The sequence below is a fragment of the Sesamum indicum genome, linkage group LG8, assembly GCF_026168435.1.
Source record: "Sesamum indicum cultivar Baizhima isolate 11 linkage group LG8, ASM2616843v1, whole genome shotgun sequence".
NCBI lineage: Eukaryota > Viridiplantae > Streptophyta > Magnoliopsida > Lamiales > Pedaliaceae > Sesamum > Sesamum indicum.
Window position 1 is genome coordinate 6,414,332 of NC_142664.1, and position 13,451 is coordinate 6,427,782.

Here is a 13,451-nt window from a genome sequence, read left to right on the forward strand (position 1 = left end):
AAGCATCAGTACTTTGACTTCCATAGGTTGTTGGTTTTTGCAAATATGGACCTTCTCTCGCCGTCTTGGAAGAGGTGGGCGCATTGATTTTGAACCTGTCCCCGCAGTCGGAGCAGCGCTTGCATGCATTTTATTGCCATGTTTGATTTTTCAGATAGAGGGCCATTAGGTCATTTATTCTCTCATTTTTTAGGACAAAATTATAAAAGATTTTATTTGGCTGAATATTTGATTTCAGCAAATAAAATTATTCGACCTCAAGGGGGAATTAGTTATAGCGTTATCAAGGGTTATATCAAGCAATCAAATTTGATGTGGGTATGAAACAACTGAAGGAAACATTGGTTGAGGGTAGATTAGACCTCTAATCCAGCCTTAAGAGGCCATGTAAAGGAGGTCTAAAAATTATCAAACATTATATCTAGATCGATGAATTTATAGGTATGGAGCTCAAATCTCAATTAACAAATCATTTGTATTTGTTTAGTGATTTCATATTAGAAAGAACATAAAATCTTTGGACTCTTATTTGACATATACTTTTTCTGAAATGTTGATGGATTTAATTTTTTTTACATTGAGTCGTTTAAATCTCTTCTCTAAATCATTTCTCAAAATAAAAATTATTTCATCCAAATATAGCATTTGAAGTAATTAAAATCATCCCAAAAGTAATTAATAATTTACCCCTCAGTAACAACAAAGCTAGTAAATTTCCCCCCACTGGCTCATTTTCATAATTCCCTCCTCCCTAAAATGCGAAGCCGACGGGTTTCCAGCAAAAATCAGCTGAGATGAGGAGATATGGAGGAGTGCTCAAGTTTGGCGCGAAAACCTCAGTCTATCTGCTGACCGCTGCTGGATGTGCAGCGCTCGCACATGATTCTTTCAACTCCTCTGACACGCTCGATTTCCCCTCCGGCTTCTTGAACGGCGTTGTGCGCTCCTCCCGCGCTGTCTTTGCTGTAAGTCTACTCTCCGTTTTGTTCGTCATGTTTATTGTGTTACCAATGCTTTTTTTTTTTTTTTTCACTGTCTGTGGTTTGATTTTGCAGATTAGTTCGTGCGTGATTGATTACAAGTATTCGCTGCGCGGATTACCCGCCGGTTCGGATGAGTACGGCCGCGTGTTATCTGAGGTTTGGCCATTGGGTTTTCCTATTGTTCCTTTGTTTTTTTTGTGATGTTTTTGTCAGTTTCGTGTTGTAGTCTGATTTGAATGGGTTTATGCTCTTTTTGATAGTGTACAAGGAATATTTTGCATTATCTTGCTTCTATAAGGATGGACACTCATGGACTTGGACATCATAAAGCAAACATCATAACTCTAATGTGTTGGTGCTTTTCGAGTGTTTCTGGTCATCTTCTCTTGTTTCTCTGTAACAATACTTGATAAACCAATACTATGAAGTCCTCCAACCCAAACTCGTTGAGTTCATTTGGGCATTTAACAACAACATCCCAGAATCATATATAATCCTTTCTCATAGAAAATCAAATATGACATTGTGAGAACTGAAGGTGTGGAATGATATTGCTTCAGATACTTCATTACTCATAACCCTATACATTGGATGTCTATACTGACTTCACTTAGAACTTTAGTATTAATTTGTTGTCTTCTCTTAGCTTGTTCCAATTGATTGTATCATCTATGTTTCGGCTTTAACTCTGCTTATTAATCGTTGATAAAGGAAATCAATATTGTGTATGAATCACTCACATATTCTTCTAAATTATATGCGTCCATGGGATTAATTTGGAAACCAGTAGAGATATGGATAAAAAGAATCAGTTTGTTACTTAATCCATTCCATGTGTTTGAACACATCAAACGTCATTTACCTAAAGTAGGTGCAGGTTATTGTTATTTATAGAGATTAACTTTATGAGTAGTAAAGATTTGTTCACACCCTGAAAACTCTGAAGTAGTTATTTCTTGGGCCTCTATCTCTCTCCTCTAAATAAATTATGTCTGCCTCTATTTTTTCTTTACCATCATCAAGAATATAGTCTGGTAACCCGATAGCTAGTGTCCATCATAATTATTGAACAGTTAGAAGTTTTATATTTAAGTTCATGGTTTGTTTTGTTCGTACCTTTGATTTCAGAACCCTGACTATTGATTATAGACATTTAGCAACCCAAACACATTGCTTATCATTGCATAAATCTCTTTCCTGTGCCTTTGTTTATATGCTTGGTAATTAGTGTTCCATCATTACTGTTGTCTTCTTCTTTTGCTTCCTGATGATAAAACTCTAGCCATGTGAAAGTCACAGCCTATGCACAGAAAATGTTTTGTGGTTTAAGTGAAAATTTGAAGACTGACTCTAAGTATTTGACTAAGATTGCACATTACAAATTTTGTCTCTCTTCAATTGGATGCTTTGTGGCTTTTTAAGCTTCATCTGCGGTCAGCAAGAAGGATCTTAAAACTATGTGATGCCAACAAAGGTTTCTATGTTAAAGCTGGTCAGTTTGTTGCAGCCATGCGCCAAGTCCCAAGAGAATACTCATCAACTCTTTCATCTTTACAGGATCAGGTTTCTATTTTTGCCATTGTTTTTTTTTTTTTCCTCCCTAATATTTCTTGTCTGATCAAACTTTTGTGGTGAAAAAGTTTTTTCAATTGGACGATATGCTGATTCATTCTTGGTGATGCTTTAGGCAGTTCCTTGTAATTTTGAAGCCGTCAAAGAAGTTATTGTCAAGAATTTGGGAAAGGATTTGTCAGAGATGTAAGTTGAAGCAGGTTAACTTCACTTAGCACACTAGTTAAATTACCTGATCATAACAGCAGTCATAGACTCATTGGGAAATTCAAATTTTCCCACTTGTAGGAACAGAAAGATGACTAATGTCAGCACTTGTTTCATCTGTATCATATTCTTTTTAAAGCCTTACTTTGGTTCTAAATTTTCATGATATTTAACTGGATTATTTTAGTGTTAGTTAATTCAAATGATTAACTGTTAAAAGGGTCTGGAACAAGTCAGATTTCCAACTTAGACTTTTTCAACTTTCCTTAATGCTGTAATAGAAACTTCTTTCTGGCTATAAGTTTCTTCTAAGAGGAGAAAGGGATTATTCACTTGTGGATCCATGAATCTCAGATTCCTCTCATTTGATGAGAAACCGGTTGCTGCTGCTTCAATTGCTCAAGTACACCATGCCGTTTTGAAAGACCACCAGGAAGTGGCAGTCAAGGTTAAGCTATAGAACTATGCGGCTGTATAAAGTTGTATTTCTGCTTTACCTGTCCAGCTATATATTGACAAGTTGGTTTGCTTACGCAGGTGGTTGTTAATATCTTTGATGTTTTTCTTGGCTTTACTGTTTTATCAACAAAGCTTGCTGTTTCCTCTGGCTTCTTTCGATGGGGGTGTGGGGGTTATTTGACCTGAGATTTTATAGCACAATTCTATTGTACATTTATCTTGTTGATTACATTGAATTATGCTATTAATGAAATTAACAATTAGTTTGTTTTAAAAATATATATTAACATAATCACCTTAATTATATAGTTGCAGAAATAGTATAACTCAAATATGGTGTAAGACGTCTAACCAGATCCATCATCCAATGCAGATAAGTTCTTATGCTTAAGCTGTGGTGATTTTATTCAGCAGGAACTACCGTAAGAAAATGATTTAATTTGAACAGTGTTCCTCAGACTTAGACAACTAGTTTGAATGGTGTCTAGTTAAAACCAATTCAAGGACATTAGGACCAATCGACTCTTCATACTTGGCTGTGAAACAACCATGTTTCTCTTTATATTGCTTACTTGTGTTTCTTTTAGCATAAGAGAACTCTGGATGAGAATATTGTGCTTAATTTTTGCTGTGCTGCCTGAACTGCAGGTCCAATATCCAGGATTAGAGTATCAAATGAAATTTGACGTCACAACCATGGCCTTCCTCTCAAGATCAGTTGCATGGGTAAGAATTTAATTGTTAAAATGTTATAGGCCTTCTTACAATTTCATTTCTTCAAAAGGATCAAATGTGTCATTGTTTAAGAGAAATATGCATACAAAGCAATATGCTGGATTATGAAGATGTGCATGAGCCAATTGCAATCCGGGTTATTATTTTTGCTTGTGCTGAGTTCTGCACTTTTTTCAGTAGGAATAATTGCTAAATCAAGAGAACACCATGTTCTGTTAATCTGAAAGTTTTACTTTCTCCCTTCTTTCCCCCTTTTCCTACCCCTACCTTAACTTTATAGTTCATAAAGCGCTGAAAGCACATGACTCGGTATGGTAGGTGGAAGGATGAGTCGTTGTCTTCAAGTAGGATCTAGCCGGTGGTTTGACAGCGATCTGTCAATAAAGCTCGACAATGAAACATCAACATAGATTCCTGGTTCACTTCTAACTTGGCTGATTATATAGCGTAGAAAAGTTGTTTAAATAATGTTCAAGGTCACAGAGTGGGTAGTGGCTAAAAATTTTTGGGAGTGCTTCAGCTGGATGAAAGTTTGGCTTTATTGTCCTTTCATCCTTGTAATGACATTCAAAACTGTCAAATAAGATTCACTCTACTGGATAAGGTGCATGCTTCAACTGAATCAAAGACTAGTTTTTTCTTTTCATTTAATCCTTGTAATGTTACTAATGTACACTATACACTGTAAAAACAAGAGTAATTCTTTTGGAAAAATGTGCAAACCAGTCTCAAATTTCACAATCATTTTCCTTATATCGGAGTTATTTGGATTAGTGTTCTTTGTTTTGGTTGTTAAACTTTTTGACAAGGTCCTAGTCTAAGATATCCCCCTCCTCCACTTATATTGTACTATTGGAATGGTGGAGTGTGCCTAACATTACATCCAGCGCCAACGACCGTGGATCAACTTTTACGATGCTTTACAGGTACCCAAGCATAAATAGTTGATGGGTCACTTTTTATTGTAGTTCATTCAAAACAATCCTAGTGGAAATAGAACATGAGCAGTTGTGAATTAGGAGACCCAAACCCGGTAAATGTTGTGTCCCTCAGTTACCTTCTTTTCATATTTTTCTGCACACATTCATAATCCGACTAAAATCAATTCCTAAAATGAATTCCACTTAGACAACTAGCACGGGCTTCGCTATTCAGTTGTTTAATAGGGAAGAAATTCACAAATAAGCTGCAGAAATAGAGGACATAATGGTATAATTCCTATTAACCAGTGATCTCCATATTTTTTATTCCCTTTCTTTTTAGTTAGTTTGTTTATTTGTTCTTTTTTCCTTTTGGCGAAGACAATGAGTTTATGTGTGTTCTATCAAGAGGGATTATTGCACCTTATATTTCTATTTTCAGAAACTTCTATCCACTATGACCAAGTCTTATCCATTTGTTGGAGCTTCGATAGCAGCTAGGTCTAGAGGGAAGTTATGAGCATTACGTTCACGCATAACTTCCATACCAAGGTTAGCACGGTTGATCATATCAACCCAGGTATTAATTACACAGCCTTGGCTATCAACTACAGATTGGTTGAAATTGAAACCGTTTAGGTTGAAAGCCATAGTGCTGATACCTAAAGGAGTGAAGCAGATACGAACTATAGGCCAGGCAGCTAGGAAGAAGTGTAATGATGGGAGCTGTTGAAACTAGTATATGGAAGATCAATCGGCCAAAATAACCATGAGCTGCTATGATATTATAAGTTTCTTGACTGAACCTGTGACCTTCTTTAGCAGATTCATTTTCTGTGGTTTCCCTGATCAAACTAGAAGTTACCAAGGAACCATGCATAGCACTGAATAGGGAACCGCCGAATACACCAGCTACACCTAACATGTGAAATGGGTGCATAAGGTTGTTGTGCTCAGCCTGGAATACAATCATGAAGTTGAAAGTACCAGAAATTCCTAGAGGCATACCATCAGAAAAACTTCCTTGATCGATTGGGTAGATCAAGAAAATAGTGGTAGCAGCTGCAACACGAGCTGAATATGCAACAGGAACCCAAATTCCGCTCACGACCCATGTAACAAGCTACAACAAGTAAGAAGTGTAGAACAATTAGTTCATAAGGACTTTGAGAGAGGGGGGGGGGGGGAATGAGTAAAACACAAATTGATTCTGGTTCTAGATTCATTTTGGAGAAATGCTCTATAGATAGTCTATAGATAGGTAGGCTAGAAAGACAAGGGATCTCTCTCGCTATGGATAGTTGCTGCGAGAAGCTTCTGCTTGTAGTGATTCACCGGGTTCTGACATGAAGCATGGAGATTGAATTGGCTATTTGCTCAAATGAGTCCAACTCTTGGGCTGCTTTCGTCGTATAGTTTCATAAGCCTTAATGTTTCTTCTTTTATCCAGCTCTTTCCAGAATACAGGTTTGAGTGGATGGTATCAGAGTTTACAAAGTCCATTGCTTCTGAACTTGGTGAGTATAGCATGTGTTCTCCATCCATTGCGAATTGTAAACATATTAGAATTATTTCCTCTTCGATTATTAGTTTGAATTCATTCTTATGTGCTGTGTATTCAAATGTGATTCATGCTTCTTTTGAAACTGAAGATATTTAAATCTTTCTATGAAGAAAATTTGGTTACTATCTGCATTCGCTACTTCATACTATTAGAACTTGTTCTTCGCCTAGGTTTAGTGCCTCAATAAGATGCATGTATTTAGGTTCTGTGACTTCAGCTGTTTTGTTTCATTCTGATGTTTTTGCAAGTATAAACTTCATTTTGAACCTCTATTTATTTTCCAAATATGCATTGTGCTCGCTGGAAGGAAATTAAGTATCAAAGAACTTGTCCCTGTAGTTGCTTCGTACAAATATCTTAATTTGCTTGGATGGTATTATTTCCTATTGCTCTATAGATTTCATTCAAGAGGCTAAAAACTCAGAAAGAGCGGCAAATAATTTTAAAAAGAACAGGACGGTCAGGATCCCTCGTGTTTACTGGGTATGGAACATGATCATCAGCTTTATGAATTAATTATGTCTGCATTTCATAACAGAAAATTTTATGATCTTATTGTTGACGTATCCACACTTAGATTATTTGTTCTGTATTATCTTTGAACTCTGTATCATGCTCATATTGCCAGGATTTCACAAGCAGGCAGGTATTGACTATGCAGTTTTGTGAAGGACATAAGGTATATCTAACCACCAAACTTCACATGCAATGAAAAACCTGTGGACTGTGTTCATTAGCTTCTATGGGAGTTCATGATTGTTGTAGACTAGTCTGTCCATAATACTCTTTACTAGTGCGTAAAAGATCTCAGTTACCCTTAGGAATGCATTTATGTAGTCTGTGTTTGCAGTCTTCTGTTGAGTACCAGTGGTTTATCTGTACTAATGAGATGTTCAGTTGTATAATACAAGTGGTCTACCACTCTACCTTTATGTTTAGGAGATTTCATATCTAACAGACAGCTTGGTTATCTCACTTGCATTGTTAAGGCACCTTTGGCTATTATTTATTTTTTATCTTCAGAGGATTTGTTTCCAATTGAAAAGTGCCATTCTTATATTTAAATGAGCTGAGATAGAGAACTGACCTGCTTTTATGCATTATCCTTATGGACGAAGGATTTTCTAGGGACTTCTACAAACAGCGTTGCAAGTGCAAGAATTCTACGAGAAGTAGTTTGAATATATAACTCACATTGCTGTAACTATTTCTCTTTATATAGCCCTTACTGACAAATGGTACCTCCTCGGTCATAATAACAAAATAGATGTGAGAGTGAGACAAAGTAAAAATATGCATATTGAAGCAGTTGTAGATGCCTTAATTAATACATAAGGGCAGCATTAGATTGCCTTTCCTGTTGATAAATTGTGCTTAAGTTTTCTTGAAACATGGCATGACATTCTTGTTTAGCTGGCTGCAATTGATGTGCGATCATTGTGGCATCTGATTCCTCCTGAATCAGGAATTGAATGGATTTTTCTGGTCAAACTGATTAATTTCTGCAGGGAACTTCAACCCAATAAATTATTTATATAAATCTGAAAGATGAACACATTGTAATCTTTTGATTAAAGTCTATTATCTTCCATATCTAGCTTGGAAACAGGACATAGAAATATCATCTTTTTAGAAGTGATAATTTTGATCATAAATGGTAAAGGATCCATTATCTTTTACTAGAGCTGTACCTGGTTTTTTATTCATATCTGAGGAATAGCACTTCTTCGTGATGTTCACGGGCTGGGGTAGGCACTGTGGATTCTGCCATTTTTATGTTAGTATCTGCAGGTTTACATTTATGTTTATGTTAAGGTCCTTAAGCATAAATACTTGAGGTGAATGGGGAGTTTTGTCATTCAACAATTTGAGGGTTTAACTAGAAGAATAAGTGAGATCTGGTTCAACTTTGTGATATTCTTTCTGTTAAAGGTTTTACTCAGTAGGGGTAATATCATGCAAGTTACTATCAAGTCTAAAGTGAGTAGTTCGGTGATTGTTTTAGTTTTATTTCCAGCAATCTTATAAGTAATCTTTTATACATGAATATTTAAGTGGGTACAGGGTACCTATTGGAGGCTGGTTTAACTTATTATATTTCACCAATACCAGGAAATTTGTATGCAACATAAAAAATTTACATGCGTCCTCGTGTCTGTGGTTTGCTATTGATTGTCTGCTAAACCACTGCTAATAGGAAAATCTTTGGTTTTCAGGTCAATGACTTGGAATTTCTGCACCGAATGGGAATTAGTCCTCTTGAGGTTCGTTTTCTGGAAAATAGTTGTTAACATGTCATGTAATACAATTCTTACTGTTATCCTAAATAACAGATATGTCAAATTTAGAGTGTGAAATCTTTTGATATGGAGCTGTCTAAAGCTTGTATCTTCACTGCATCAGTGACTACTTTGTTCCATTTTGCTTCTCTTAAAAATGTAGGTTGCAAAAGCCTTAGTAGATGTGTTTGCTGAGATGATATTTGTCCATGGTTTCTTGCATGGAGATCCACATCCTGGGAATATATTAGTTTCTCCACAGGGGCGCAATGGCTTTTCATTAGGTATAAAAGCATTACATACTTTCATCATTTATCTAAGTAGAGGGGTGGTTGTATCATATAATTACTTGATTATGGATTGACTTCTTATTTGCGTAACATAAATAAATGTAGTCATTCTGGATCATGGGGTCTATAAACAGTTATCTGAAGACTTCAGAAAGAAGTACTGTCGTCTCTGGGAGGCTTTAATTATTCTGGATTCACCAAAAATACAGCAGCTAGGTGAAAGCTTTGGTGTTGGAAAGTATGCTAGGTATTTTCCTGTTATATTTACTGGAAGAACTATTAACAGGTATTGTCTTTTGCTTCTTCCCATGATTTAGTTGTTTCTTTTATTATGGATTGGAGTTTTACTTTTAAAGTTCTGAGGACAATATCTGTTTGCCATACTGAAGAGTAATATAATGTTGTGCTGGATTGGTGGATTTGGAGTTAGGGATTTTAAATCCGTAATAACAAATCTTTTAAACTTATGGACAATTCCATGTTATAAAGGATCTTAAACCCTTGAATTCCTATTTTCAACTTCTTTTTGTTACACGACGATGGATTCACATCCATTTATTAATATTGAGTTTATCTAAAAACCTTTTTCAAAATTCTTCTATCAAATTCAAATCATTCCATCCAAATGTTGCAAGATCCTTCATCCAAATGCATTCTAACTTTCGAACTTGAAAAACACTATGGCTAAAAGGGGAAAGGAGGGTTTTTGCTGTTTCTTATCAGTTCCTTACAATCCCTGCAGATGCCGAGATTTGTCTGGAGAACCTAAGATGAGCAGTCTTTATTCTTCCTATGGGTTGTGAACCTAAATAAGTACAGCTCAAGTGTCTATGTTTTATTGAATTGGCTTTGCGTTAGAATAGCATGGGATCAGCTACTAATATGCCCACTAGAAATGAGAAAGAATTGAACTGTTTGGATTTTCTTCTCTGAATATTTACAGCTATATTGAATCTTGCCTTAGATAAAATTTTTAGTTTTGTGTTGCTGAGCCTTGTATTTTTTATTGTTTAAACGCTTACATTCTTGTTAAACGACAATTGTTTTTTGTTATAATTTTAGTGACAATGTAAGTAGTTGGGTGAAGCAAAAAAGGATTGGTGGAAGTGTTTCATGGCAGAACATAAATACCATTGGCAGCACTCACTTAAAACATGGATTATTGTCCAAGATTCTGAAAACCTCATAAAAGAAAAAAGAGAATGTGTGAAAGTAATGCTAAATTGGTGACAGTTTTTCCCAATGTTTCCAAATACCTAAGTTGACAATGTGGCAACGAAAACATGAAAACCTTATTTGTTGTTCAGCTTTAGGGTTTCTTAAAACATTACATTTTTTTAGTTTGTCTGTGTAACTAATGTTGATTATTTTTTATAAAATAATTAAAAGTAAATCTGTGCTTGGGAGAGGGATGTCGCCAGAAGAGAAAAAATATCTGAAGGATGAATTGAAGTCTCTAAAAATGGAGGACATATCTTCCTTCATGGAGTCATTGCCGCCGGACTTTCTTACCATACTGCGAACTGAGTAAGGATTGATTCTATTTCTTCCAAATATTATTAAAGAAATTTGAGGATTTTAAAATATTTATTGCTATTCAATTCCATGCAGTGGACTACTAAGGTCTTTGATCAGCAAGTTGGGTGCTCCTCAACGGATCCGACTACTAAGTTATGCTAAATGTGCATTGCATGGTCTCTCGGCGGAGGGGAGTTCTGAATCTGGTAATACACATGTATCCCTTAGCACTATTCAGTATTAAAATTGGATTAATTAAGAGAATAATGCTGGCTGGCTGGAGTAGGACACGTATGTGAGAATTACAAAATCTTTGATAGTAAGATTATGCCGATTATCAATTTTTCATTTCCAGCTTTCATACTATTCATTTATTCATTATTCTTAGAGTAAATTATATCTACACTCCCTATGATTTATCATAATTACAAGAAACTCCTTGCTAGATAAAAAATTACATTTACATTTGTTGATATTTACTCTGTCTTACATTGCCACCTTCTATTAGAGTTTCGACAAAAAACTCATGTGAACTTTCATTTTGGCCCTCAATTGGCGGATATCTTTGTCCATTGAATTTGACCAATTTTTATTGATAAAATACCCTTTGGACTTGATTGTAAGTTGAGTTCCTTTCAAATGACATGAGGATATTTTTAATTATTAAACAATACAAGGCATTTTTTATCATATTTTTAATAATACATTTTTATTGATGTAAATCAACAGTTCATAATTTGGCTTGATTGAATCTAATACTTCAAATTTGACATTTGATAAATACATTGATATATTATAAAAAATATATAAGAACGTTTATATAATATTGTAATAAAAAGAACATATGATTACATATAACATGAAAAATATATTGTATTTGTTCATTTAACATATATAAAATTTAAAAAATATAATTTTTTTTCCTATATAAAAAATATATAGTATCTCTTGTTCATAGTATAAAAAGATATATAATACAAAAATATGAAATATATATTTAAACATATAAATAATATACAATGAAAATGGGTAACATGGATACAATAGTATTTGAACATACATACAATAAAATATACATATAGATAAATGTACAAATACATATATATTATCAAAAACTGTTTGTATATTCATATATTATATCTACGAATATACCTATATATTTATATGTATCTACATTAAATTTATTTTATATTAGACATACAAATAATTATTTAGATTTATTTTTTATATATTACATAAATGTGCATTTAATTAAATGCTAAATCTGAAAGTAATTTAAATCAAAATAAGAATTAAACTGTTGATTTTTATTAAGTAAGATATGAACTGTTACAAACATTACAAACACACCCTTTATTTGGTTTATTCATTACAAATACATCGATTTACATTTAGGTCGAAAGGGCATTTTGTCGTTTAAATATAATATTATTTTAATGTAAGTTTACGGATTTTTAATTAAGCATGTGAGGTTTTACAATATTCAAGAGATGTAAATGTATTTCTATTTAATTGGGAGCCTTTTGTAATTATAACAAATCACAGGGAGTATAAATGCAATTTACTCCGATTCTTTGTTAGTATCTTTTGGTTTCTCTTTCCTTGGTGGGGTTGGGGGTTTGGGTTTGGAATAAAAACTTTCTAAATCAGGCGAACTTGTGTGCATGGTAAACCTTGTAGTGAGCGGATTGGCTGGTTGAGCTGGTGGATATCAAACTTACCACTGTCTGTTTATTTTGAGTTGTCTTCTTTTAAGATCTTAGGATGAGGCTTACCATTTGTTTATTTTTCACAATAATCACAATTTTGGCATTTTTCTCTAGCAATATAATTATGAATAATCATGACTGTAAAAAAAGCTTAAGAATATGGTTCTAAGTGGACATAAATGATTTTCCATGGATATTCTGTTAGGCCGAATTGGGGAATTTAATACTTCTCTTGATTGTTTTAGACGGGGCAGTCCGAACCATTATAGTTACTTTCAAGTTAGAATTTTTCAAAAACCTAGAACCTACTCCATGATTTTGCATAGAAGCATACAAGCCTCTCTAGTTTTGGTGTTAGCCTTTCTGCTGCTTGTTGACCATCTCTGGCCTGAATTACTGCCCATGTGTCGAGGATCATTCTACGCTTGTAATTATCTGTAAATGTACTACTTTCAGATTCAGCTGTACTTCTTAAAGCCAGATTTAAGACAAGCATCAAATACATACGCCTGTGGATACTTCTAGGTGAGTAAGTTTGCATCATTCTTACCCTGTAATTTGCTCAACTACAAGAAGTAAACGAGAAGTAACTTGCACATTCTTCCACAGAAATAATGGAGTTTGTTGCTTACATGAATGACATCAGACACTCGATGACTGCAAGGTTGAGACAGTTCATTTTATCTGCTGGAGATCATATCTGGAGTTTAGGGCCCCTTCTCATATCAAGCCGCTAAGATTGTCGCAGAATTTTCAATTGAAAATCTTATTACATCTTGTATTGTACTTGACAAATGCATGCTGCATATGCGAAACCTACGCTGTGTTAATTTGTTTAAGAAAAGATTTTTCATAAAGTAGAGCCATGTTGTAATAGATTCATTTTTTATGATTGTTGCACTGGATGCTTTAATGGGCCGAAAGCTAACAGGATTTGGGACTGGTTGCTGTTTATGAAAGCACATATCTATAGCTATACCTACTCTATCTTTCTATCTATCTATGTATCTATATATCTATAAAAGTAATGTATCATCTAGTAATTATTTTTTTGATTTGACTAAATTAACCGTGTAATATTATTTTTTAAGGATAAAAATATAAAATAGTATATTTATTAACTCTTATCAATGCGTGTAAAAATAATACCGATCTCATAGGCTTGGATATTGTTTAAAGTTGGAGTATAGAGTTTATGATCCTAAGAAAGATACA

General features: G+C 34.3%; 1 protein-coding gene across 5 annotated transcripts; it reads left to right on the forward strand.

Moving 5' to 3' along the window:
* Positions 1-722: 722 nt before the first annotated feature.
* On the forward strand, positions 723-13,214 carry LOC105167817 (Protein kinase superfamily protein). 5 transcript variants are annotated; one of them, XM_088883681.1, is made up of 16 exons: positions 724-965; positions 1,056-1,139; positions 2,406-2,546; positions 2,671-2,741; positions 3,117-3,210; positions 3,870-3,947; positions 6,327-6,393; positions 6,838-6,923; positions 7,069-7,119; positions 8,657-8,704; positions 8,883-9,003; positions 9,115-9,256; positions 10,399-10,536; positions 10,621-10,733; positions 12,693-12,761; positions 12,846-13,214. In XM_088883681.1, the coding sequence occupies exons 1-16, from the start codon at positions 795-797 to the stop codon at positions 12,971-12,973; spliced, it is 1,602 nt and encodes a 533-aa protein (XP_088739807.1). In that variant the 5' UTR covers positions 724-794; the 3' UTR covers positions 12,974-13,214. The 5 variants fall into 5 exon arrangements, with proteins under 5 accessions (XP_088739809.1, XP_088739807.1, XP_020552103.1 ...); XM_011087633.3 differs by having other exon boundaries at positions 725-965; positions 9,115-9,295; XM_088883682.1 differs by having other exon boundaries at positions 908-965; positions 2,491-2,546; positions 9,115-9,295.
* Positions 13,215-13,451: the final 237 nt, after the last annotated feature.